Source organism: Amaranthus tricolor, chromosome 5 (assembly GCF_026212465.1).
Source record: "Amaranthus tricolor cultivar Red isolate AtriRed21 chromosome 5, ASM2621246v1, whole genome shotgun sequence".
Lineage (NCBI taxonomy): Eukaryota > Viridiplantae > Streptophyta > Magnoliopsida > Caryophyllales > Amaranthaceae > Amaranthus > Amaranthus tricolor.
The window spans coordinates 24338324-24359987 of NC_080051.1; the positions used below are offsets into that span (position 1 = coordinate 24338324).

Here is a 21664-nt window from a genome sequence, read left to right on the forward strand (position 1 = left end):
AAATATAAATAAAAATTAATCGATAAATAGCGATAAATATAATGTGACACAAATAAGAAAAAGATTGGGTTTTGTGATTGATGATAGTAGGCAAAGTCATAGAAAAGGAGGGAGTGTCACCCACAACTCTGTCGGCTTTTTTTTTTCCCTATATTTGGCCATTGTTTCATCATAGATGACTATGGAAAGGATATTTTCTCCGTGCATAATAGACAACAATCCCACCCGCATTTCAGTAGTCCACCTACACAATCATATACTACTATACAATACTTTTCCTAATGGAAAGGATATTGTCTTCTTTTCTTAACTTATTTAGCCCCATTAACTTTTTTTATCATGAAAATTCATAAATTCGATATAATAAATTAAATTAGTGAGATATTTAAAAATAAGCGAGAAAATATAAAAAATAACAGTGGTAATGTCATATTCGAAAATAAAATGAGACAAATTCATTAAGATAAACAAGTTAAAACCTAACTTTTTCATCCTCAAATATAGGTCAAGAGTCAAGACAACATCTAAACACACATATTGATACTAAAAGTGGTTTGGAGCCTTTACCATAGATTGAATCTATATTTTTGCATGCATTATGAAAGCATTAGTTTTATAAGGCACTACCTAGTGGCGAACCCTGGTGTCCTCCAACGTCTACACATGAAAACTTTTTAGTTTTCAAATATACATTATAATTTATGTTGGATTATTCTATATAAACTAGTCATATATGCTTTCACTAACTTTTTTCTTAGTCTGCTGGTAACACTACCAATAATTTAAAAGAATCTGGAGCATAAACTAATGAAAATATAATTCAACACAAACAATTTTATTGAAATCTCAACATTGCATACAACTATTACCAAATAAATTAGTTTTTTCAAACCTATCCTTCCTCATTAAACCCAAACTAGGTAGAATAAGGAGTAGCAATAAGAATAAGAGGAGTATTTCTATGAGTTGTAAGGCCAGGATATTCAACCATATCCAAACTCTTTCCATCTACATTATCAGGCAATGCCCAATCAAACTTCTGCATAAGATTAGCCAACACGAGCTCTATATTTGCAGTACCAAATAAAATTCCTGGGCACCCTCTTCTACCTGCCCCAAATGGGATCAAATTAAAATGCTGCCCCTTAAAATCTATGCCAGAATTGATAAACCTTTCTGGGTTAAACTCATTAGGTTCATTCCACATTGATGGGTCTCTATGTATAGACCATGCATTGATGATGACTTGTGTTCCAGCCGGAATGTCGTAGCCATTGATTGTTGTTTCCTTCGTCGAGACGCGAGGTAACAACAAAGGAACTGCAGGGTGTAGCCTAAATGTTTCCTTGATCACGGCTTTTAAGTATTCCATTTTGTTCAAATCGGTCTCTGTTATGATCTCTTTATCTCCTGTGATTGATCTTACCTCTCTTTTAAGAGTTTCCATTGCATGCAGATTTCTTAGGAGTTCTGACATTGCCCATTCTAGAGTTGCAAAAGTTGTTGTGGATCCGGCAACAAACATGTCCTGCATCAAGTAAAATAAATAGTGGCCGGATAAATTAAGGGTGTGAATTGACGTACACGTACCATTGGGGGGCGTTGACCTTGGCCTTGGCCTTTTGAGACACAAACCGTGTTCACAGTGATGAATTTTGAACAGTAAATTAAAAGGGGCAATTAAAAATTTAAGATGACAACATATAAAAATTACGCTAATTTCTAAGTTTATGTAATTGGATCCACCTAAACCTCATTCTTAACCACAAATATTAAAATTAGATTTATTTATTATAAGTAGTATTAATATGCAATGGTAATAATTAAATTATTATAAGAGTAAAAGAAAATACCCTTAATTACTGGGCTAAGCAATGCTCTTAAAAGTAATAGTGTCATTAAATTATTAACATTTTAAAAATGATTATTGTAAAAATATTGTGAAGTCAATTATAATATAAGAACAAAAGTTTTAGACGCAACTTACTACATGAATCATGATTTATGGGATTGGATAACTTACTGTACTTTTTATACTTTAATATCTTTGCCTTCATTTTAAATGTCTTGTTTGTTCTTTTTTACGTTTGTCAATGCGCTAATTTAATGCTTAATAGTGATAATTACGTATAATTAAAGATTATAAAAATTATATGTTAATAAATTTTATATTGAGACAAAATAAAACAAGATCTCATTTGACTATATTTTAATGAATGGATTAAGAATAAAATGCAAATTAAAAACAATTGATAAATAATAACCTAAAAGTAAATGAGACATTTAAAAAGAAACAAAGTAAATACTGTTTTCAATTACAAGGTAAATTTAGGAAAAAGAAGGGGCGACTTACAACGACTAAAATCCTTACAATAATCTTAATTTTTTATTAATAATGAATAATCTCAACGTTATTATTACTTATGCTTAATTGTTGTTGCCCAAATGTTTACTGCTTTTTATAGGTTAACCACCACAAAAAATAATTTTAAATTAAAAGGTAAAATAAAGAAAAAAATTATCTATTTTATTTTTAAAAATTCTTTCTAAATTTTTTTCACAAATTGTTGTGAGAGACGGTCTCTTTGAGGACCATCCTTAATTGTGCTGACCCATTATATATTTTGTAAAATATTGTAAGTAGACATTAAGAATGATGTAAGTAGATATTTAAGACATCTGAAATAGACATTAAGAATATGGTAAATAAGCATTAAGGATGTTGTAAATGGGCCAATGCAATAGTGAAGAAACAACCAACAAACAAATGCAAAGTAAACAACAAAAACAGAGCAAGCAACAACAATGACAACAACACACAATATACGAGGTATCTAATGATACCTCCCCCTCAAACAAAGTATCTTATCATTAATATAAGTAAGAATACATTAATGACTCACCTTATATGCTTCAAGAGTACCCTCTCAAAGTAAAAGATTGAACCTTAAACTCAATCTCATGCAATATGCATAAACAAGGATGAAGGGCTCTTATGGTGTGAACCCTAGCTTTCAATCTTGCATATGCCTCTCTCTATACTCTAATGATATTCTAAGACTCCTTATATAGCCCTAAGACATAATAGACAAACCTAGGACAAAAGGCCTAAAAGCCCACAAAATCCCGCAAGTAAACAGAAACGCATATTGGGTAAGTATTGCATGCTGCTCAACCGGTCAATCTAGCTCCCTGATGTTACTAGACAGTTGCTACATTAAGGCTCGATCAAGCTCCATACAAAGAAGCTTCCTAAACTTCGTGCCTTCCCATCATTAAGGCACACCAACTCATCATCATTCATCACTTGATCAAGTGAGCCAAAACATATGTGTCCATACGCAGTAACACTCTCATCTTCACTCTCAAAAATGCAAGATAGAGCATGTATGATCAATTGATCGAACCCATCACTAACCTCATGGGAATTGGGTCTTGACTCAACAAAGGATAATATAAGTATGCACTAAGAATAAGGTACGTAGGCATTAATCTTTAATGGGTTGGGCTTGAGATACGTCTCTCAAAAAACTAGCTGAATTATTTTTGTTAAGTTTTTTTTTGTTGGAAAATGACATGTTTAATGCAAATTTGAGATTATCCATTGTTGATCGAAAATGAGATTATTAACTTTTTCTAATTCATTTATCAATTTTTTTTTAATTTTTTTGTCTTTTTGGTAATATACCAAACTTTATAAATTGTACTAGGAAATTGTGACAATTAAACGAATTTAAAATTCACAAGTATGGAAGGAGAAGTTTGTATCATGGCTCCACTAGGCCCATCAACACCTAATCTAATTACCGTGAACGACAAATATTTTAGTTTATTGTGCAGCTTGGCAGACTGTCTCTTTGAGAGACGTATTTTATGGTCAATCCATCAAAAATTAATACATATTTACCATATTCTTAATGCCTATTTATATTATCCTAAATGCTTATTTATCGTATTCTTAATGCCTATTTTTAATATATTAAATGTCTATTTACATCATTCTTAATGCCCACTTACAATATTTTTAAAAATATATAATAGGCCGACAATTAGAGATAGTCTCTCAAAACGACAATCTCTCACAAGAATTTGTGTTGTTGTGATGTTCAATTAAAACCAATAAATTTAATCATAGTGCAACAACAAATTAGGGATAGCTCCTATTTCTGGAAAAATGCGCAAAAATAGATTGAGGTGGTTTGGACATGTGTAGAGAAAGACTTTCGACGCTCCTGTGAGGAGGGTAGAAAGCATTATAGTAGAAGGTAAGAGGAGTCGAGAATGAACAAATAAAAGTTAACTTGCGTGAGTTAAACCTCTCTGAAGACCTGACTAGGGATAGAGATAGTTGGAGACGCCATATCCATGTTTTAGACTACTGATTTCCTCTTAGATTACCTTTTGGTGTTCTTGCCCTCATGCTTCTCTCGTTTCTTTATTATTAGTTTATTTGTTTTCTTTTTCGTAGTTGTTTTTACTTATTTATTTTATTTATAGACATTTAATTTATCTTTCCCCTGTAATTACGTCTCTCGATCTTTCTCGAGCCGAGAGACTTCTTTGGCCGCGCTCTCCATTATGGGTATAAGTTGCCGCCGTCCTTCCCTCCCCAAACCCTATCCATAGTTTTTCTATGAGCGGGATACACTGGGTAAGATGATGATGATGTAACAAACAAATTAAAACGAAGAATAAATTATACTCTCTTATATTTTTTCTATTAGTTCAATTTCTAAATAGAGTTAAGTCGCCCTATTAGTCTCAATTCTATTTATAGTATTTATATTTTATCTTATTATCCTCACTCACATTATCTTATTATAATTAATCTAATGAAAAAACAGTAACAATTTACTTATTACTCTTTCTCTCTCTTTTCTAAATGGTCTCATATCATTTGACCCATCAAATAATTGGTGAAAAGTCAAATGAGACTAATTAGAAGAAGAGGAGGAGTATCATATTTGAAAAAATAAAGTCAATGAAAAACACGTGGAAATCATAAACAATATTAAAATGTAAAAATGAAGATGGTAAAAGATACATGGGACCATAATTGTTTTTAAAAGATTAAATTGTAAAATATTAAAATGAGGATGATAAGGTTAATTTTGTCCAAAATTTGTGATATAAATAGAAAATTTTTTGATGAGAATAACAAATAGATAACCTAAAATAAGAAATAAGAACAACTTTGAAAACGAAGAGAGTATAAAATAAACTAAAATATTAAATAGTAATAAAGAATGTAATGGGTATTTCAGAGCGGAGGAATTACATACCATAATAATAGCTTTGATGCTCTCCCTAGTAAGACTATTTTCAGCAGCATAATCAGAATTATCCTTTTGCAAATCAAGAAGAACATCAACAAAATCTCTTGTATTCTCATAATTACTATCATTATCTCCTTTAATTATCCCTTCATTTTTCCTAAACCCATCCAAATGCTCTTCAATCAACCCTTCCAAAATCCTATTCATATCTCTTTTAACTCTCTTAACCTCCTTCTCCACTCCATTAACATAATTAATCCACCCTAACCATGGAACAAAATCAGCCACATTAAAACTCCCAACTAACTCCTCATGTTTTTCATGCAAATCCTTAAAATTAATCCCATCAATTTTTCCATTAAATTTCATCCCAAATGCAGCCCTACAAATCACATCAGTAGAAAAATTAGACAATAAATTACTCAAATTCACTAATTTACTGTTTTTAATCTGTTTATTCATATGACTAATTTCTTCTTCCCTTACAATATGAAAAGCTTGAACTCTACTATTATTCAACAATTGATTAACACAAATACTTCTCATTCTTCTCCAATAATCACCATAAGGAGCAGTTGCTACATCTTTACAGTCATATATTAGCTTCTTAAACATACTTAAAGCTGGTCTATTAGCAAATATTAGATCATGGGTTTTCATTATCTCATATGCACCTTCTGATGATGAGATTATTAGAACTTTTTTTATACCAAATTGAAGTAACATGATTTTTCCATGTTTTTTGGCTAGATTGTGTAGTGATCTGTGGGGTAGTCTTTTGTCAATTTGGTGAAAGTTTCCTATGATTGGGAGTTTTGTTGGGCATGGTGGAAGGTGTTTTTTCGATTTGGGGGTGATTAAAAGGAATTTGTAAATGATGATTAGAAGGAAGAAGATCATGAGTATGATTGTTAATGGGTGTAAGGAAAATATGTTGTTTTGGATTTTTAACCATTGGTAATTGTTAGCCATTTTCAATTGATTTGTTTGCTCAATCAGGTTTTCACCAAATGATGGGAGTTTTAAGTTTAAGCATGTTTGATTTTTCATTAAAAAATTGAAAAATGTTAATATTAAAAAATTTATATCGAAACGAGTGAAACAAGTTTTGACGTGATTATGTCATAACTTATTAATAAAAATAAGGAAAAATTTGAATTTAATAATCTCATTTATTTTTCATTTATTGTGAATAATCTTTATTATTGATTATTTTTAAATAATCCAACCTTTGTATATTATTTGGTAAGAACACCTTATCGCATTTTAACCAGATAATGTGGCCACCTATCACAAAAGAGGAGTAGAGGTAGACCAATGACGAAGCATAAGAAGGAAGTTGGAGGAGTAAATGTAACGGCTAGTGGGTACCTATAGTAGCCGGATAAAATGTGGTAAATGATGCTATCAACAAAAAAATACAAGGTTGGATTACTTAAAAATACTCCCTCCATTCCCTAAAGAAGTTCTTATTTGCCATTTAGGGATGTTCCAAATGTTGTTTCCATAGAGATCTTTCTATTTATGTCACAAGTTTTGGACAAAAATAACCTTATTCATCCACATTTTAATATTTTAATAATGCTTTTGGTCCCCACATATCTTCCACTAACTATATGTTAATATTTTTATATATTTTTTGTGTTATCCACATGTTTTCCACTAACTTTCTAAAAATATTTTTTTATTAATTATGGCCTCCATATTTTTTGCACTAACATTCTTAAAATATTATTATTCAATAAAATAATAAATTCACTATCTAAAAGATTCTATTTTTTCTTAATTTCCGTGAACATTTCTTGTGGAGATTTCATTAAGGAACGGAGGAAGTAATCAATATTAGAAATTATTTATAATAGATGGACAATAAATAAAAAATTTTAAAACATTTTTCCTGAAAATAAAATAAAAATTAAGACCGTAAATCCAAACACAATAATTATAGTGCATCTCCCCATTACTTCCATAAAAATTACCTTTTTTTTTTTCAGCTACTTTTATTTATAAATGGAGCAAATTATCCAACACGTAGGACTTGATTTATGGTTGCCATAAATTCGATTCATATGTTTAGATAATTATGAATTAATGATAAGCGTCCAAAACTAATTGATTATTTCTATGTGGGTACCGTATCTATAAAGATTTTGTTTAATTTACTGAATTGTCTAGTTTCTTTTTCTTTGATTTAATATTAATTATACTTTCTTCATGTAAAATCAATCAAGATTCTAATCATCAAAACTACTAAAAAAATTAAAGCAATACTCAACATATTCTGACGTAATTTTAGTCTTAAAAATTTTTAGGGTAATTATAACTTGATAAAAAAATATAATTTATTAAAGAGTACGTATATATTATATTACAAATTTTGAAAATTTTTAATTGTCAAAATTAAAGAGAATTCTCTAAATGAAATCATACATTATACTACAAAGCTAGAGAATTCCAAGTATCAACTAAAGATAGTTAGCCAAATGAAACTAATTATTGGCTAAAGAAAAATGATATCGCATTTGATCTTGAACAATATTTCTACCATTAAAGTATCTTCGAATAACATTTATTTATAGTTTAATTGTGTAAATCAGAAAATATAAATATATTGCATAATATATTATTGACATTATACATTATCATGCATTATACTAAAAAACTTGAAAAATTCTAAAGGTCACAATTAAAAATAATTTGCCAAATGGAACTCATTTATTGGGTAGAAAAAAATGACATGTCATTTGATATTGACCAATATCTATACCATTAGAGTATCTTTGATTAGCATTTATTTATAGTTTAACGAGAACTTAGAAGAGTGTCCTAGGTGTGGGTTATCACGCTACAAGCGTAAAGGGGTTCGGGATGCTAAAGGGCCCCCAGCTAAGGTATTGTGGTATCTTCCAATAATAGCTAGATTCAAGCGCTTGTTTTCTATAAAGAAGATGCGTTAAATTTGAGATGGCATGTAGATAGGGTGAAGAAACGTCACTTGCTCACACATCCATCTGATTCTCTGGAGTGGAAGAGTATTGATAGGTTGCATAAGGCTTTTGGGGATGAGGTTCGTAATTTAAGGCTCGGACTGTGTACGGATAGAATGAACCCATTCGACAATCTTAGTTCTCAACATAGTACTTGGCCGGTACTTTTAGTGATCTATAATTTGCCACCTTGGTTGTGTATGAAGGGTAAGTACATTATGCTTTCGCTTCTTATCTCGGGTCCTAAACAACCTGGCAATGACATAGATGTATATCTTGCACCTCTCGTTGAGGATTTGAGAAAGATGTGGGATGAAAGGGTTTCAGTGTTTGTTTTGCGCATAAAGTAGCTCAAACTTTATTTGATTTGCACAAAACTTGGCATACAACATTATTTGGTATATACTATTGTGTTGAAGTGGTTAGAATTGAAAATCATTGTCATATGCTAGAAATTACGTGTTAAGTTGCGATTTTAAGAGTTTTTAAGCGTTTTTGCCACTTTTGCGCGTAAAGTAGCTCAAACTTAGTTTGTTTTGCACGAAACTTGGCACACAACACTATTTGGTATATATTATTGTTTTGAAGTGGTTAGAATTGAAAATCATAGTCATATGTTAGAAATTACGTGTTAAGTTGCGATTTTATGCGTTTTTAAGCGTTTTTGCCACTTTTGCGCATAAAGTAGCTCAAACTTGGTTTGTTTTGCACGAAACTTGGCACACAACATATTTGGTATATATTATTGTGTTGAAGTGGTTAGAATTGAAAATCATACTCATATGCTAGAAATTACGTGTTAAGTTGCGATTTTAAGGGTTTTTAAGCGCTTTTGCTACTTTTGCGCATAAAGTAGTTCAAACTTGGTTTGTTTTGCACGAAACTTGGCACACAACACTATTTGGTATATATCATTGTGTTGAAGTGGTTAGAATTGAAAATCATAGTCATATGCTAGAAATTACGTATTAAGTTGCGATTGTATGCGTTTTTAAGCTTTTTTGGCACTAACATCTATTTTTTCTTAGTGCTTTCAACAACCTTCTACTTCCGTTGATTGCGGCTACCACACGTTGAAGTAAATGGACGATATTATAAAATCCGCGAAGGATTTTGGAGTCGAAAATATAGATACCGTAAGTATTTGTTACATTCTTAAATTATTATTATTGGTAAAAATCTAATGTTTATTAATCTTTTAATTTTATATTATATTATAGGTTTTATACGACATTCCAAGGGAAACACGCCCTCTGAGAAGTGGAGAGATGCGCAAATTAAAAGACAAGATTGCCCCGTATCTTGCTAATTTTTGTCCTTGATAAATTGTAATTAGTATAAATTTTTTAGGACTTTAATGTATATTATATATATGTGTACGTACATAATATTATATTATATATACGATTGAGAGTTTATTATTACAAAGAGATTATTGGTGATTATTTCTGATTATCATTGGATTATTATTGGATTAATCATTGTTATTACATTGTACATTATTATTGGATTATTATTAGTATAAAACGAAAAAAATAATGCCACTTATTTGCTACGGTTTTGGGGGCTGACTGCAGCAAATAATGCCTTTTTGCTGGGGTTTTAAACCGCAGCATTTAAATTTGGCCATTTGCTGCTATCACTATTGCTTGGGGCCAAAACCGCAGCAAATAATGGCCAAAAAACCGTAGCAAATGACCTTTTTTCCACTAGTGTTCAATATCTCTCCACTTTAATTGTTACTAGGTTGTGCCCTTCGCCTTTGGTAATCCGCAAACATTTTTATTGCAAGCTCATCTCTAAATTTATTCCACTTGGGTGATGAACGCACAAGTGAAATGTAAGCTTCTTCCTCTTCTTCATCAATTCCGGTTACATTTGATAATTCATTATCTACCTCATGTAATAAATCCCCTTCTTCCAGTTTCTCTTCCCTCAAGAAATTATGGAGTATAAAACAAGCATTTACAATTCTAACTTGAGTCATCTTTCCAAAACAACTTGAATGTCTGAGAATACTCCAACGTTTCTTCAATAACCCAAAAGCTCTTTCAATTGTGTTTCGAGCCAAGAAATGCCTCAAGTTAAAAAGCTCCTTATAATTTGTTGGAGTATTCCCTCACCTTAAATTTAAATGATACCGAGTACCTTTATAAGGAGCTAAGAATCCTTCACCATTAGTGAATCCCAAATCAACAAGAAGAAATTTATTCCTAGGTATTTTCAGTCCATTAGGCCTCCGAAGAGCATTGCGAAGGATGCGAGGATCTGAAGCCGATCCTTCCTAACCAGGTAAAACATAAATGAAACAAAGATTTGAATCACAGGAAGCCATGACATTTGTGCTTATATCCCCTTTCTATCTCGATAGCAGTCGATCCTCAATAGGCACCGTCATTTTTATATGGGTCCCATCAAGGGCTCCAACAACACCCCTAAAGTACCTCCACTTAATGTCATCGGAACAATCAGTATTGTGACTAACTGGTTTAATATAGTACTTCCCTAGTTTTAGTACGGCTTCAAGTATGATGTGAAACTAACGACTCACTGTCTCTCCTAAACGAGCGAAGATCCCTTGTACTACTCTATTTTTTAAATCATGGGCAAGAATATGAAGGAACATTGCGACAATATCTTTCATCGTTACATATCAAGTAGTCTTTAATTCTCCATTGATTTGCAAAATGTTACATAACTTTTCAAAGCAGTGTGGGTCAAAATGCAATTGATCGTTACATTTCCTATCATTTTTCAAGTCTAACATCCAAAAGACCCTCTTTTGAGCACGAAACTTTTCATCCCAAGAGACCTCTCTCACCCTGTACTTTTGACTATATTGTACTCCTAAAACTACTAAAATGAAACTCACAAATCACAATTGACAAAACATTATCTCTACCATCATCATTTTTCCTTGTACGCTTTCGTGACTCTTGAATAATTAATTCTTTTGACATATTCTACAATTAAAAAGATGTAAAATTAAAATTATTTCTTAGCATTTGATATTTAAAGGATGAAATATGAAACAAAAATCATCATAGAGCTTTCACGTTGTTAATCATGAATAATCAATAACAATACAACATACTCTTCTTGAACCAAACACGAGGCCACAATAATTTAAGATACAGTCATGATGTTAAAACGCGATAGCGGTTCTAGTTACTTGTCCCATTTATTTTTTGTCACTATTTATTAATCACTTTTAATTTGTATTTTATTCTTAATCTATAAGTTAAAATATATTAAGAGTTAAAATGTTACCTCAACAAGTGTAAACAAAAAATAGGACAAGTAAAATAAGTAGAAGGGAGTATTATTATAAAAAAAATCAAAAAAATTCATGAAGTATTAGGCGTCCATCCACCACCATCATAATCACATGGGATTCTTATAGAAACAAGTAGAGTACTGTACCATCCTTTCTCATCTTTTTCTTATCTTCCCACCAAACTACCCATGTACTCCATTTTCAAGCACTCAAAGTTTTACGCCCTAACCTTACATCAGTATAATAGTTTCTCAGTCGCATTAGTAAGTATTTTTTAGTTATTTTTTCATATTTTTTTTTTGGGTATTTTGGGTAGAATTGTTGGTTTTAACATGATTTTGCCCCAAACAAATACAAATCGCGACCATCACAAGCGATAAGTCCGGTTCAAAAGGCCTATATCGTAATGTAGAAACGGGTTTCGGAACGGTATATTGCAAAATCGTTCCAACTCGTCCGTTTTGAGTCAACTCGGGCGAGTTTTTGCACCATGTTCTATAGTAATGTAGAAAAAAAATACGTAACACAAAATAGCAACTATGGTTTTATGAATGATGCCAAGAATTAAGATCAAAAATATTTGGAGATTATCAAAGTTCAGTTAAAATGATTAAATAAGCTATAATTCCATAGAAATGGAGCAACAAGTACCTCTATTTCTTAAACACGAGCCTCTTGCTATGGCTTTCTGTTGTTCAGTTTGAGTTTCCAACACCAAACGCGCACGTCTTGCTTGTACTCGAGCTTGAACAATAATCAACCATTAATGGCTGTGCTCTCTTATTACAGAAGCTTGTAGAGAGAGAACGGGAAAAAATTAGGGTTTATAGAAAAATTGAGAGAGGAATTAAAAAGAGGCAAAAAAAATTTTAGAGATATAAAAATAGTAGTTAACAGAATTTCCAAATGACAGGGTAAAAGGCTATATTTTGAAGTGTAAAAATTTGGCCCATTTATTACTTGTTCTAAGATTTCAAAATAAATGATCAATTCAATATTTGGACTTCAATTCCATGTAAGCCATTAATTTGTTTCCACAATTATGGTAAAGCAAAGATATCAATGGAATTCATAACTAAGGAAAAATACTACTTACACTAAAAGAAAAAAATGATTACTTAAAAAAACTCAAGAATTTTCAATTTTATGCAATGTACCAGTTTGCATAATTATATACCCTTATAAAGAAGGACAAGTGTCCTTAGAAGCTGAAGTTTATGCCTTCAAAGGGGATAGTGACCCTAATGATTTGGGTTAATCAAGGGATTTTGAAATGGTTAAGGGTATAATTGATAGGTTTTTAAGGGTTCCTCTTGAAGAGAGGAACAAAAGGTCTTTAAATTTGATTGACATGTTTGATGGGTGGAAGAGAAAGGCTAGCCAAGATTTGATTAAAATAAAGCGTAAAAATGCTCTAAATAAATATCTTAATTGGGCTTCTTCTCTTGATGGATTTAGTTTAGAACAATTTATGGAATTTTTAGTTTATTTAGATCAAAAAATGGAGGTTGTTAAGCAAAGGATTGACATGATTAATGGTACTAATAATGATTATAGTAACCTTAATCAAGTTGAAGCATTAGTATTACCAAACTATCAAGCAACACCAACTAATTCTACCCTAATGGTTTCTAATGAACAAATTTTTATGATGATAATCATCAAATTCTAGGGTACCCTAATATTGTTGAAGGGTATAATCCATTTTCTTGGTTTAATTATCCTATAATTAGTGATAATAATGGTCATAATCAAGATCAATTTTATCATCAATTAGTGACCTACAATCCTAATGTGTTCACTAAACAAGTTGATGATGATAATAGTAGTAATAATTGGTTTATGTACAATAATTGGAATGCTATGGGTGGGATAGATCATCATATGAGCTATGATCAAGGGTCAGGATTTGTTAAAAGTCTTGGAGCATCATCATCATACGTTGCCGTTTTGCCCCCATCAAACGTGCCCATGCAATTCCCATGGTGCATAATGTTCCTCTACAAAGGCATGGGCAATATCAAATGTTCTAGGGTTGGTTACTTAAAATTTTATTATATATAATTCGTTTGTTATGATTTTTCTTAGATTAGTTTGATTTTTCTTTTTTTAATTGAGACATATTTTTATGATGACATTACATATTTTTATGGTTTTATGAGTAGATTAATTTGAATTTTTATGGTTTATTAGTAAATTAATTTGATTTCTTAAGGTGTTATTAGATTAGTTTGATATTAGCTGTTGAAAATATGTATTTGCATGTATGTCTTGAGAAGTATTGCTTATAAAAAGAAATATGTGATATTTCTACATGTCTAGTATTATATAATAACAACCACTCAATTAACATCAAATAAATGCTAAATAAAAAAAATAATCAATCAAATTAATTTTGTGAATTAATCATCTATATGTTAATTGTAGTAATTTATTCAAACAACAAGTTAAACTTAAAATAATATTTGTATATATACTGTTGATTCACAGATTTTGTAAGATTCGTGTATTTATATGAAAGTCGGACTAATATTAATAAGGAGTTTCTTCCTTCATTTTTTTTATATTTTTATATGATTTCTTTCCATTTCTTCTCATAATAAATCTAGCGAGCACTGATTTCTTTCCTATACTTTATATGGTGATGTATATTTTTCATTTTAATTTATCTAATTTATTTTGAATCTTCTTTTTTCTTGCAATGAACTCATTCTTTTTTCTTTAATCTTAACCCTAAATTTATTTTCACTTTTCATTTCAAAATTTAATTACTCATTTCAATTATTCACTATTTTTTTCTTATTTGCCAACCAAATTTTCCTTGGCAATAATATTACAACATGTGGAATATGAGAAGGAGTATATGTCTCAAGAAAATGTTGTTGGGTGTCAACTGCTCAATTACAAATTCTTTATTAAGATCGTTTCACCGTGAGATGACTTAATATGAGGTGGTCAAATCCTAATTTATTAAAAAAAGAAAAAAACATTTTAGGATTAATTTAAATTAAAATTTTATATATACAAAAAAAATAAATTTTTCACAAATATAAATAATTGTGTGAGCCAATTATTTGTGTGAGCCAATCTCATTATAAAATAGTCTTATATAAAACTTGTTGCTTTTTTGGTTTGTAACTTCGAATCTCTTACTAACCGACGGATGGTTATTTGTTGGCATTGTGTACATTGACTAGATTAGTTGCATGACATCCTACACCTAAGCTCTAAGTTAGACGTTGTCCAATATAAAATTAGTTACTTTTATATTTCATGTTAAATTTATTTTATAGGTATTTGATGGAAAAATTAAGAGTAGGCGAATTATTATTGTACGACAAAATTAGAAAAATGTGTAGATGAAATAAAAATTTAAGTTAAAAGTATATATTAAGTAAAAATAACATTGAGACATTATTGATAAATAAACAAATTTGATGTCAAAAGCCCTTATATAAAAAGATTAAATTTCAAATATAGCAAATTTTGTCCTTTGTGAACGTGATTGTCACATTTGATGTTAGTTCTAACTAATTCCATTGTGATTGTTAGTGATAATGTGACGATAGTATACGTGTGACTAACAGGTCTAACAGGTCAATTATAAGAAAACTAGTTTAATTATTTTACTTAATTCTTATAATCAGATTAATTACGTAATAGGGAATAAAATATATAATTTTTATTTAACACTATAATAATTATTAAAAAACTACTAAAAGTGCTATTGAAATATACTGAATAGAAAATTTTAGTTTAAAATAATGTATTTATATGAAGAGAAGAGTCATAAGATATCATATCACCTAATTAATTTTAAAATTAATAATTAATTATTTTTCTATGAAAGATCTTATTTATTTCAAGTTTCCGCTATATTGATTATTCATGGTTTTGTGAGATTATTTGTAAAAATTATGAAAAATCAGCAGTTAAAACTTGTGAGAGCGTAGCGTGTATTTAATTATCAATTCAATCTCCGACTAAACTTCTTACGGATACAAGGTTTGATTTTCGTTCCTTTTCTTTTGGAGGTAAATGAACATCAATCCAATCTTGGAGGTGACTAATTTTTTCAATCTGGATAAAATGGGTTCTATTTTGATGGGAATGGAATAGTTTTTCTTATTCTGTTGTTTTTTCTGTACCCTAATCTTTCTTGAGTATTCTGTTGTATGCTGTTGCCTGTTGATTTTGGTGGCTTTTGTAGTATGCCTGTATTGAGTGTTGTTCTATCTTAAGATTGGTTTCTCCACTTCAAATGTTATCTTGTATTCCATTTTAATTGAACAACTTTTGGGTTGGGTTTCAAACCCTTAATTTGTAAGTTTGAACTGTAATTATGATGAATTATGTTTTCCCCCATATTTATTCAAGGAAGCATGGATTTATACTCGTTATTTGTTTGCAAATTAATGACAAAACTTGTAATTTCTAGAAGGTGGAGGATGTAGCCTTCAGTATTAACAGTAACAGTTGAACATTATTTATAGAAGGGTTTTGGGGAAGTATTCTCCTTTATACTATGTTTGAATGGATGGAAATGGGAGGATAGGAAAGGAAAGGTAATAGAGGGATCGAATTCTTTCGCTTGGATAGCAAAAGAGGACATCATGGGGATGAAGGAAAAGGAATTGGAAAAAAACAATTGCTCTATGTTTTTTACAAAATAAATATATTCTTGATTTGGAAGAAAAACATTCCACCATTTTCTTTCCCTTCCTTTTCCCTCCCCTTCCCTTTGAAAATGGTGTCCAAACATACCCTTAAGTGTACTCTAGAAGCTTGTTGAAGTTGAATCAGTTCCAAAAGCACATAACCATGAACCTGTTGTGCTTTACTGAATCAGTTCCGAAAGCATATAATCCTACTTCCTGTGGTCATGTTCTTTATTGTATTTGATGGAACATTACACTTTGTTTGAGTTTTTTCTCTAAATTGGGAACATGGAGCTAGGGCCGTTCCTTACCACAGGCAAGGTAGGCATTTGCCTAGTGCCCAGAATTAGAAAGGGCCATACTATATGAAAATTCTGGTATATAAAGTAGACACTTTAAATCGGGTCTACGTGACTTTCTGTTTGCAAAATCCTCGCTGTCAAAATATAAACAGGGAAAATTTAAAAGGGTCAAGAGTATAATAACTATTCTGCTTGTAGATATTCCTCATTGAACAAACTATATTCCTCATTCATGCTAGTATAAGGAGTTGCAACCGCAAAAAGAGGAACTTTTTTGTGGATTGTAAGTCCTGTACGTTGTCTCATATCCAAAGTCTCATCCTTTTTGTCTCCAGGCAATGCCCAGTCAAATTTACTCAATATATTTGCTAGTACGAGCTCATTGTTGGCTATGGCAAACGAGATCCCTGGACAGCCCCTCCTGCCAGACCCAAATGGAATCAGTTTGAAGTCTTGTCCTTTATAATCTGTTGTAGAGTTCATGAATCTTTCTGGTTGGAATTCCTCAGGCTCATCCCAAGTTGCTGGATCTCGATGGATTGCCCAAGCGTTAGTGATAACCCGTGTCCCAGCAGTGATGTCATAGCCATTAATTTTGACATCTTGAGTTGATTCTCGAGGAACCAACAATGGAATTGGAGGGTGAAGTCGAAGTGTTTCTTTGATCACTGCCTTCAAGAACTTCATCTTTTCTAGATCGTCGTCAGATACGTCTGCTTGTCCTCTGGTAATTTCCCTCACTTCTTCTTGCAGTTTTTTCATAATTTTAGGATTTCTCAAAAGCTCTGTCATTGCCCATTCTAAGACGGTATATGTTGTATCAGTTCCACCCGCAAACATATCCTGAATAAAGTAGATCAGAATGATATATGCTTGCTAAGTATTACAAAACTAAGCTGCTTACATCTTTTATGACACTAGCTATGTATAGCAATTGAGCATGTTATCTTATTGATTGCTATGACAGTCGGTAGATACCGTCTTGTCATAGGAAGTGCTTATGCTTTCTAATTTATGTTAAAACCATTGATGGAAGTTGATGGACCTCTAACTGTCTAACATACCGTAGCTGTGTTGTGAGAAGCTGGACAATCTATTTTAGGCTTTTAGCAGACCTAGTTAGTAGTTAACTACCAATGCAAAGTTGTCGATTGTTTAGAAAATTTGATTGTTTATGAGCCCTTTAATACAACAACATTCTGTTAAACCCAATGTCATTAATTGACTTCCATCTAGGATGAGGTTTAAGGGGTCGTCAGATATATGCAACTTTAAATAACAAAGAGGTTGTTTCTGATTAACCTTTGGTGGCAAACATCATTTGTAACTTCACACAATAAGATTTTGCTAGATTTAACGAGTCATTTTTACTCTAGTCCATTATAATCCAAAAGCAAAGAAGTATAAATCTTTACCCCATCGAAATAAGGGACCGATATGAGAGCTATGAATATGGCTAAGAGATGAGGAAGACTTACCAATATGAGAGCTTTGATGCTATCTCTGTCAATGGGAAAACCGGCTGTATTGTCCATTTGAACCTGGAGTAGAACATCCACAAAATCCTTAACTCTATCTCTCTCAATTGTCCCACTATTTCCTTCCTTCAATCTTCGGCTTATATGCTCTTCAACGACTCCCTCTAGAAACTCATCAAACTCTTTAGCAACTCTGTTCACCTTGTCGTGCAACCCATTTAATCGATCAACCCAAGTGAGCCATGGTATGAAATTACTCACCGTAAATGTGCCTAAAAGCTCCACAAACTCTTTCAACAATTCCTTGAACTTCACTCCACTTTCCTCTCCACTATATTTCCTCCCAAATGCAATCCTGCATATCACGTCGTTTGTAAACGTCATAAATACTTCACTCAAATTGACAGCAGATGTCGTCTTTCTTATCTTCTCCATCATGACAGTCACTTCTTCCGCCCTCACATTTTGGAAGGACCGAACTCTCCTGTTACTCAAAAGCTGAAGCACACATATACTCTTCATCTGCCTCCAATACTCTCCATAAGGAGCACCCGCAACATTTTTCCTATCATATATGAGTCTTTTACTGATAATAGACTGAGGTCTGTTAGAGAATATGATGTCATTTTTTTGCATAATTTCTCGAGCAGCAATTGCTGATGATACAACAAGAGTTGGCTTACTGCCGAGGTGAAGCAACATAAGCTCACCATATTGCCGAGACATGGATTGAAGAGTTTGGTGAGGGTATTGCCCGAGTTGGTGAAGGTTCCCTAGTATAGGCAGCTTTGGGGGAGATGGAGGTAAAATTTGTCTAATGGCTGTATTCTTTTTGAGCCATATGTAGAATAAGGATAAAAAAATGAAGGGAATAGAGATTGGATGCATAGGTAGAAAATCTTCCATTACCATGACGCTAACATGCAACTCGAAATAACCAAGATATTTACATGCACTCAAGAACTGAAGTCAACTAGACTTGAGACATCATACCCAACAACCGCACTCGAATGTGCACCTCTACATTAAAGCATCAAGAAAACGAGGGTGAAGAAGGAACTTTTTGAGGTTTTGGCGAAGGATCAAATAACTTGGTATAGCTTTATTCTAGTAGGATCGTTTGTATATGATACACATACTTTTTCTTTCAAGTCTGAAGTTATAACTTGAAAACTCCTACAAGAGTAGACATTGTCTTAGCAATGTTGGTATGATCTTGTTTGCTTGCTGTTGATAGGTTTTATAGAAGTAGTCTGTGTACGTAATAAGCGTTGACAATTGACATGGTGCACTGAATAGTATGTATGTGATGTTTTTTGAATTAAAATGTGTATATGTTAAGTGACCTTTTTATTTCTTAAAGTTGTCAATTGTTCGTTTCTTTAACGTTTACTATTAATTCATTGATTAACAGTTATACATCATTGATATCAAAATTTTTTTCAGGGTAACGTACATGGTAAGCTGAAGAAAAGGGAGAGTCTAAATGAAAACCAAATATAAGACTTTACCTAGGAAAGTGGTACTAGTTTGAACTGAGATAAGACGTAACTTCTAAAATCATTATTTTAAATTGTCACAAATAGAAGATTTAACCCTAACATATGTACTGAAATAACTCAATCAATAAATGGCTAGACTAACTCTTATATAATAATGAGAAAAGTATATAATTTAATGCAAGTTGTGTTTATATATATATATATATATATATATATATATATATATATATATATTATTATCTTTTAAGTAATAGAAGAAATGCATACAGAACAAAATTATAGTGATCAACCTAGGAGAAAAGGGCTAGATTTAGATTAGATCTTGAAGTTTTATATTATTCCTCTGTCCCAATTCCCAAAATCAGCATATTTTTTTAGTCCGTTTCATTAAATTTGCTCATTATATTTTTTCTTTAGTTTTCATTTAAACATTTAAATTACATTTTCATCTCATCCATTCAAATCTGACTGTTAACCGCTTTTACTTAATTTTTAGAAAATTATCTAATCCATTTGTAGTTGCGATTATTTCTTTTTGACAGAAGGAGTATGAGTTATGTATATCTGTGACCATATTTGTAAGTTGGAAGTAGCTAATTGGATGAGAGAACCGAGAAGCAGTATATCCATGGAGTCTTTATCTCCTTTACTGTATTTGAAACAGTCTCGCAAAACTGGTTGGGCAAACAAGGTAGCAGATAGTGAATATATTTGTTCATGTATTTTGTGTCTTTATCAATCATTTTATGGCTTTCAATACAAAATAGTATTCTTTATCCTTTATTTGTTATGCTCATTTGTTACTCTAACCTAATTCATGGCTTTCATCAATACAAGCTTTTGACTTTGTCAAGTTTATTAGTATAAAACTAATTAATATCATGTATTGCTTATTATTTAAATTAATAACTAGTTGTTATTATAGTAATTTGAAAATATTGTAAACTCTCCTCGAATAAAAGTTAATTAAATCATTAAACTAAAAGGCATTCTTTGTGTTGTCATGAACTACTATGTACTTGCAAACAACACATAATTTAATATGGATTTCGCATTTCAGTTCATAGAGTATATAGTATATCACAGCGTTACTACCATTAGCTTAAGTTTTTGGTATTAGAGTTCAACATAATAAAAGGTCATGTGTTAGAATTTAATTCACCATTCACTTAGTATGAGGAAGTCATGTGTTACATCATACTTTTGGTCCAAATAGACTCTCATATGAGAAGACTTGATATATTATAGTCTCTTGTTTCATTTTGAATGTCCTATTTGCTTTTTGTACGTTTGCTAATGCACCAATTTAATACTTAATAGCGATAACTGTGTATAATTAAAAATTATAAAAACTAAATATTAATAAATCTTATGTCGAGACGAATCAAAGAAATTTCATTTGACTATGTTTTGATGTATGAATTAAGAATGATTGACGAATAGTAATCCAAAAATAAATGAGACATTTAAAGAGAAACGGAAGAGTATATAAAACATATTTTAGGGTCGTAATAATTAGCTAAATTTTAGTTGAATTGATTCGTTGACACAAATTAGTTCAAAACATCATCGTGATATCTAATCAAAATATCTCAAAAGACCTAATACATCATTTGTTGGCTTAATGATATTAAAGTAATAAAATAGCAGTTAATTCTATATAAAAATAAAAAAATCATTTAATAATGTTTTGGCTAAGGATAAAGGAGTATGTATGACATTTCTGTACTTCCTAGCCGGATGATATTAAAGTAATTGCACTTATCTTTATCATTGGACAGCATTACATTAGAGTACGTAAAACTCGCTCTTTGTGCATATTTTATTATTATTATTATTATTATTATTATTATTATTATTATTATTATCCCCCCTTTAAACTAATGTTGCAATTAGTTGGAAATTGGATTGCTTACATAACTTTGTCTCTTTGTTATGGCCGAAACCTATATATTGATAGGCAAGTCAATATTGCTCTTAAGGAAATAACTTATTTATAAGTTATTAATTTAAATCTTTAGATAGTAAACATTATAAAAAGTATACATAATTAATGAACTATTTTATAATATTCTATGGAGTATAATTTAAAACCAAGTTTATAAAATTTGATTTTATTAAAATAATGGACAAAGTTAAAAATACTCCTTTACTCCTCAAAATTTGCTTTTTATAATTTAAAAA

General features: G+C 31.0%; 3 protein-coding genes and 1 long non-coding RNA gene across 4 annotated transcripts; 1 reads left to right on the top strand and 3 right to left on the bottom strand.

The window, feature by feature from the left end:
• Nucleotides 1-726: 726 nt before the first annotated feature.
• On the bottom strand, nucleotides 727-6385 carry LOC130812985 (cytochrome P450 736A117-like). Its single transcript, XM_057678654.1, has 2 exons — nucleotides 5283-6385; nucleotides 727-1528 (listed from the first exon to the last, which is right to left on the bottom strand). The coding sequence occupies exons 1-2, from the start codon at nucleotides 6324-6326 to the stop codon at nucleotides 917-919; spliced, it is 1656 nt and encodes a 551-aa protein (XP_057534637.1). The 5' UTR covers nucleotides 6327-6385; the 3' UTR covers nucleotides 727-916.
• Nucleotides 6386-9995: 3610 nt separating this feature from the next.
• LOC130813599 (uncharacterized) lies at nucleotides 9996-11223 on the bottom strand. The gene is made up of 4 exons (XM_057679436.1): nucleotides 11136-11223; nucleotides 10656-10768; nucleotides 10387-10547; nucleotides 9996-10272 (listed from the first exon to the last, which is right to left on the bottom strand). The coding sequence occupies exons 1-4, from the start codon at nucleotides 11221-11223 to the stop codon at nucleotides 9996-9998; spliced, it is 639 nt and encodes a 212-aa protein (XP_057535419.1).
• Nucleotides 11224-16683: 5460 nt separating this feature from the next.
• LOC130812988 (cytochrome P450 736A117-like) lies at nucleotides 16684-19167 on the bottom strand. The gene is made up of 2 exons (XM_057678658.1): nucleotides 17979-19167; nucleotides 16684-17343 (listed from the first exon to the last, which is right to left on the bottom strand). The coding sequence occupies exons 1-2, from the start codon at nucleotides 18888-18890 to the stop codon at nucleotides 16684-16686; spliced, it is 1572 nt and encodes a 523-aa protein (XP_057534641.1). The 5' UTR covers nucleotides 18891-19167.
• On the top strand, nucleotides 17086-20333 carry LOC130812992 (uncharacterized). The gene is made up of 2 exons (XR_009042151.1): nucleotides 17086-17227; nucleotides 20023-20333. It is a non-coding gene; the product is annotated as an uncharacterized LOC130812992 (long non-coding RNA).
• The last annotated feature ends 1331 nt before the right edge of the window (nucleotides 20334-21664 follow it).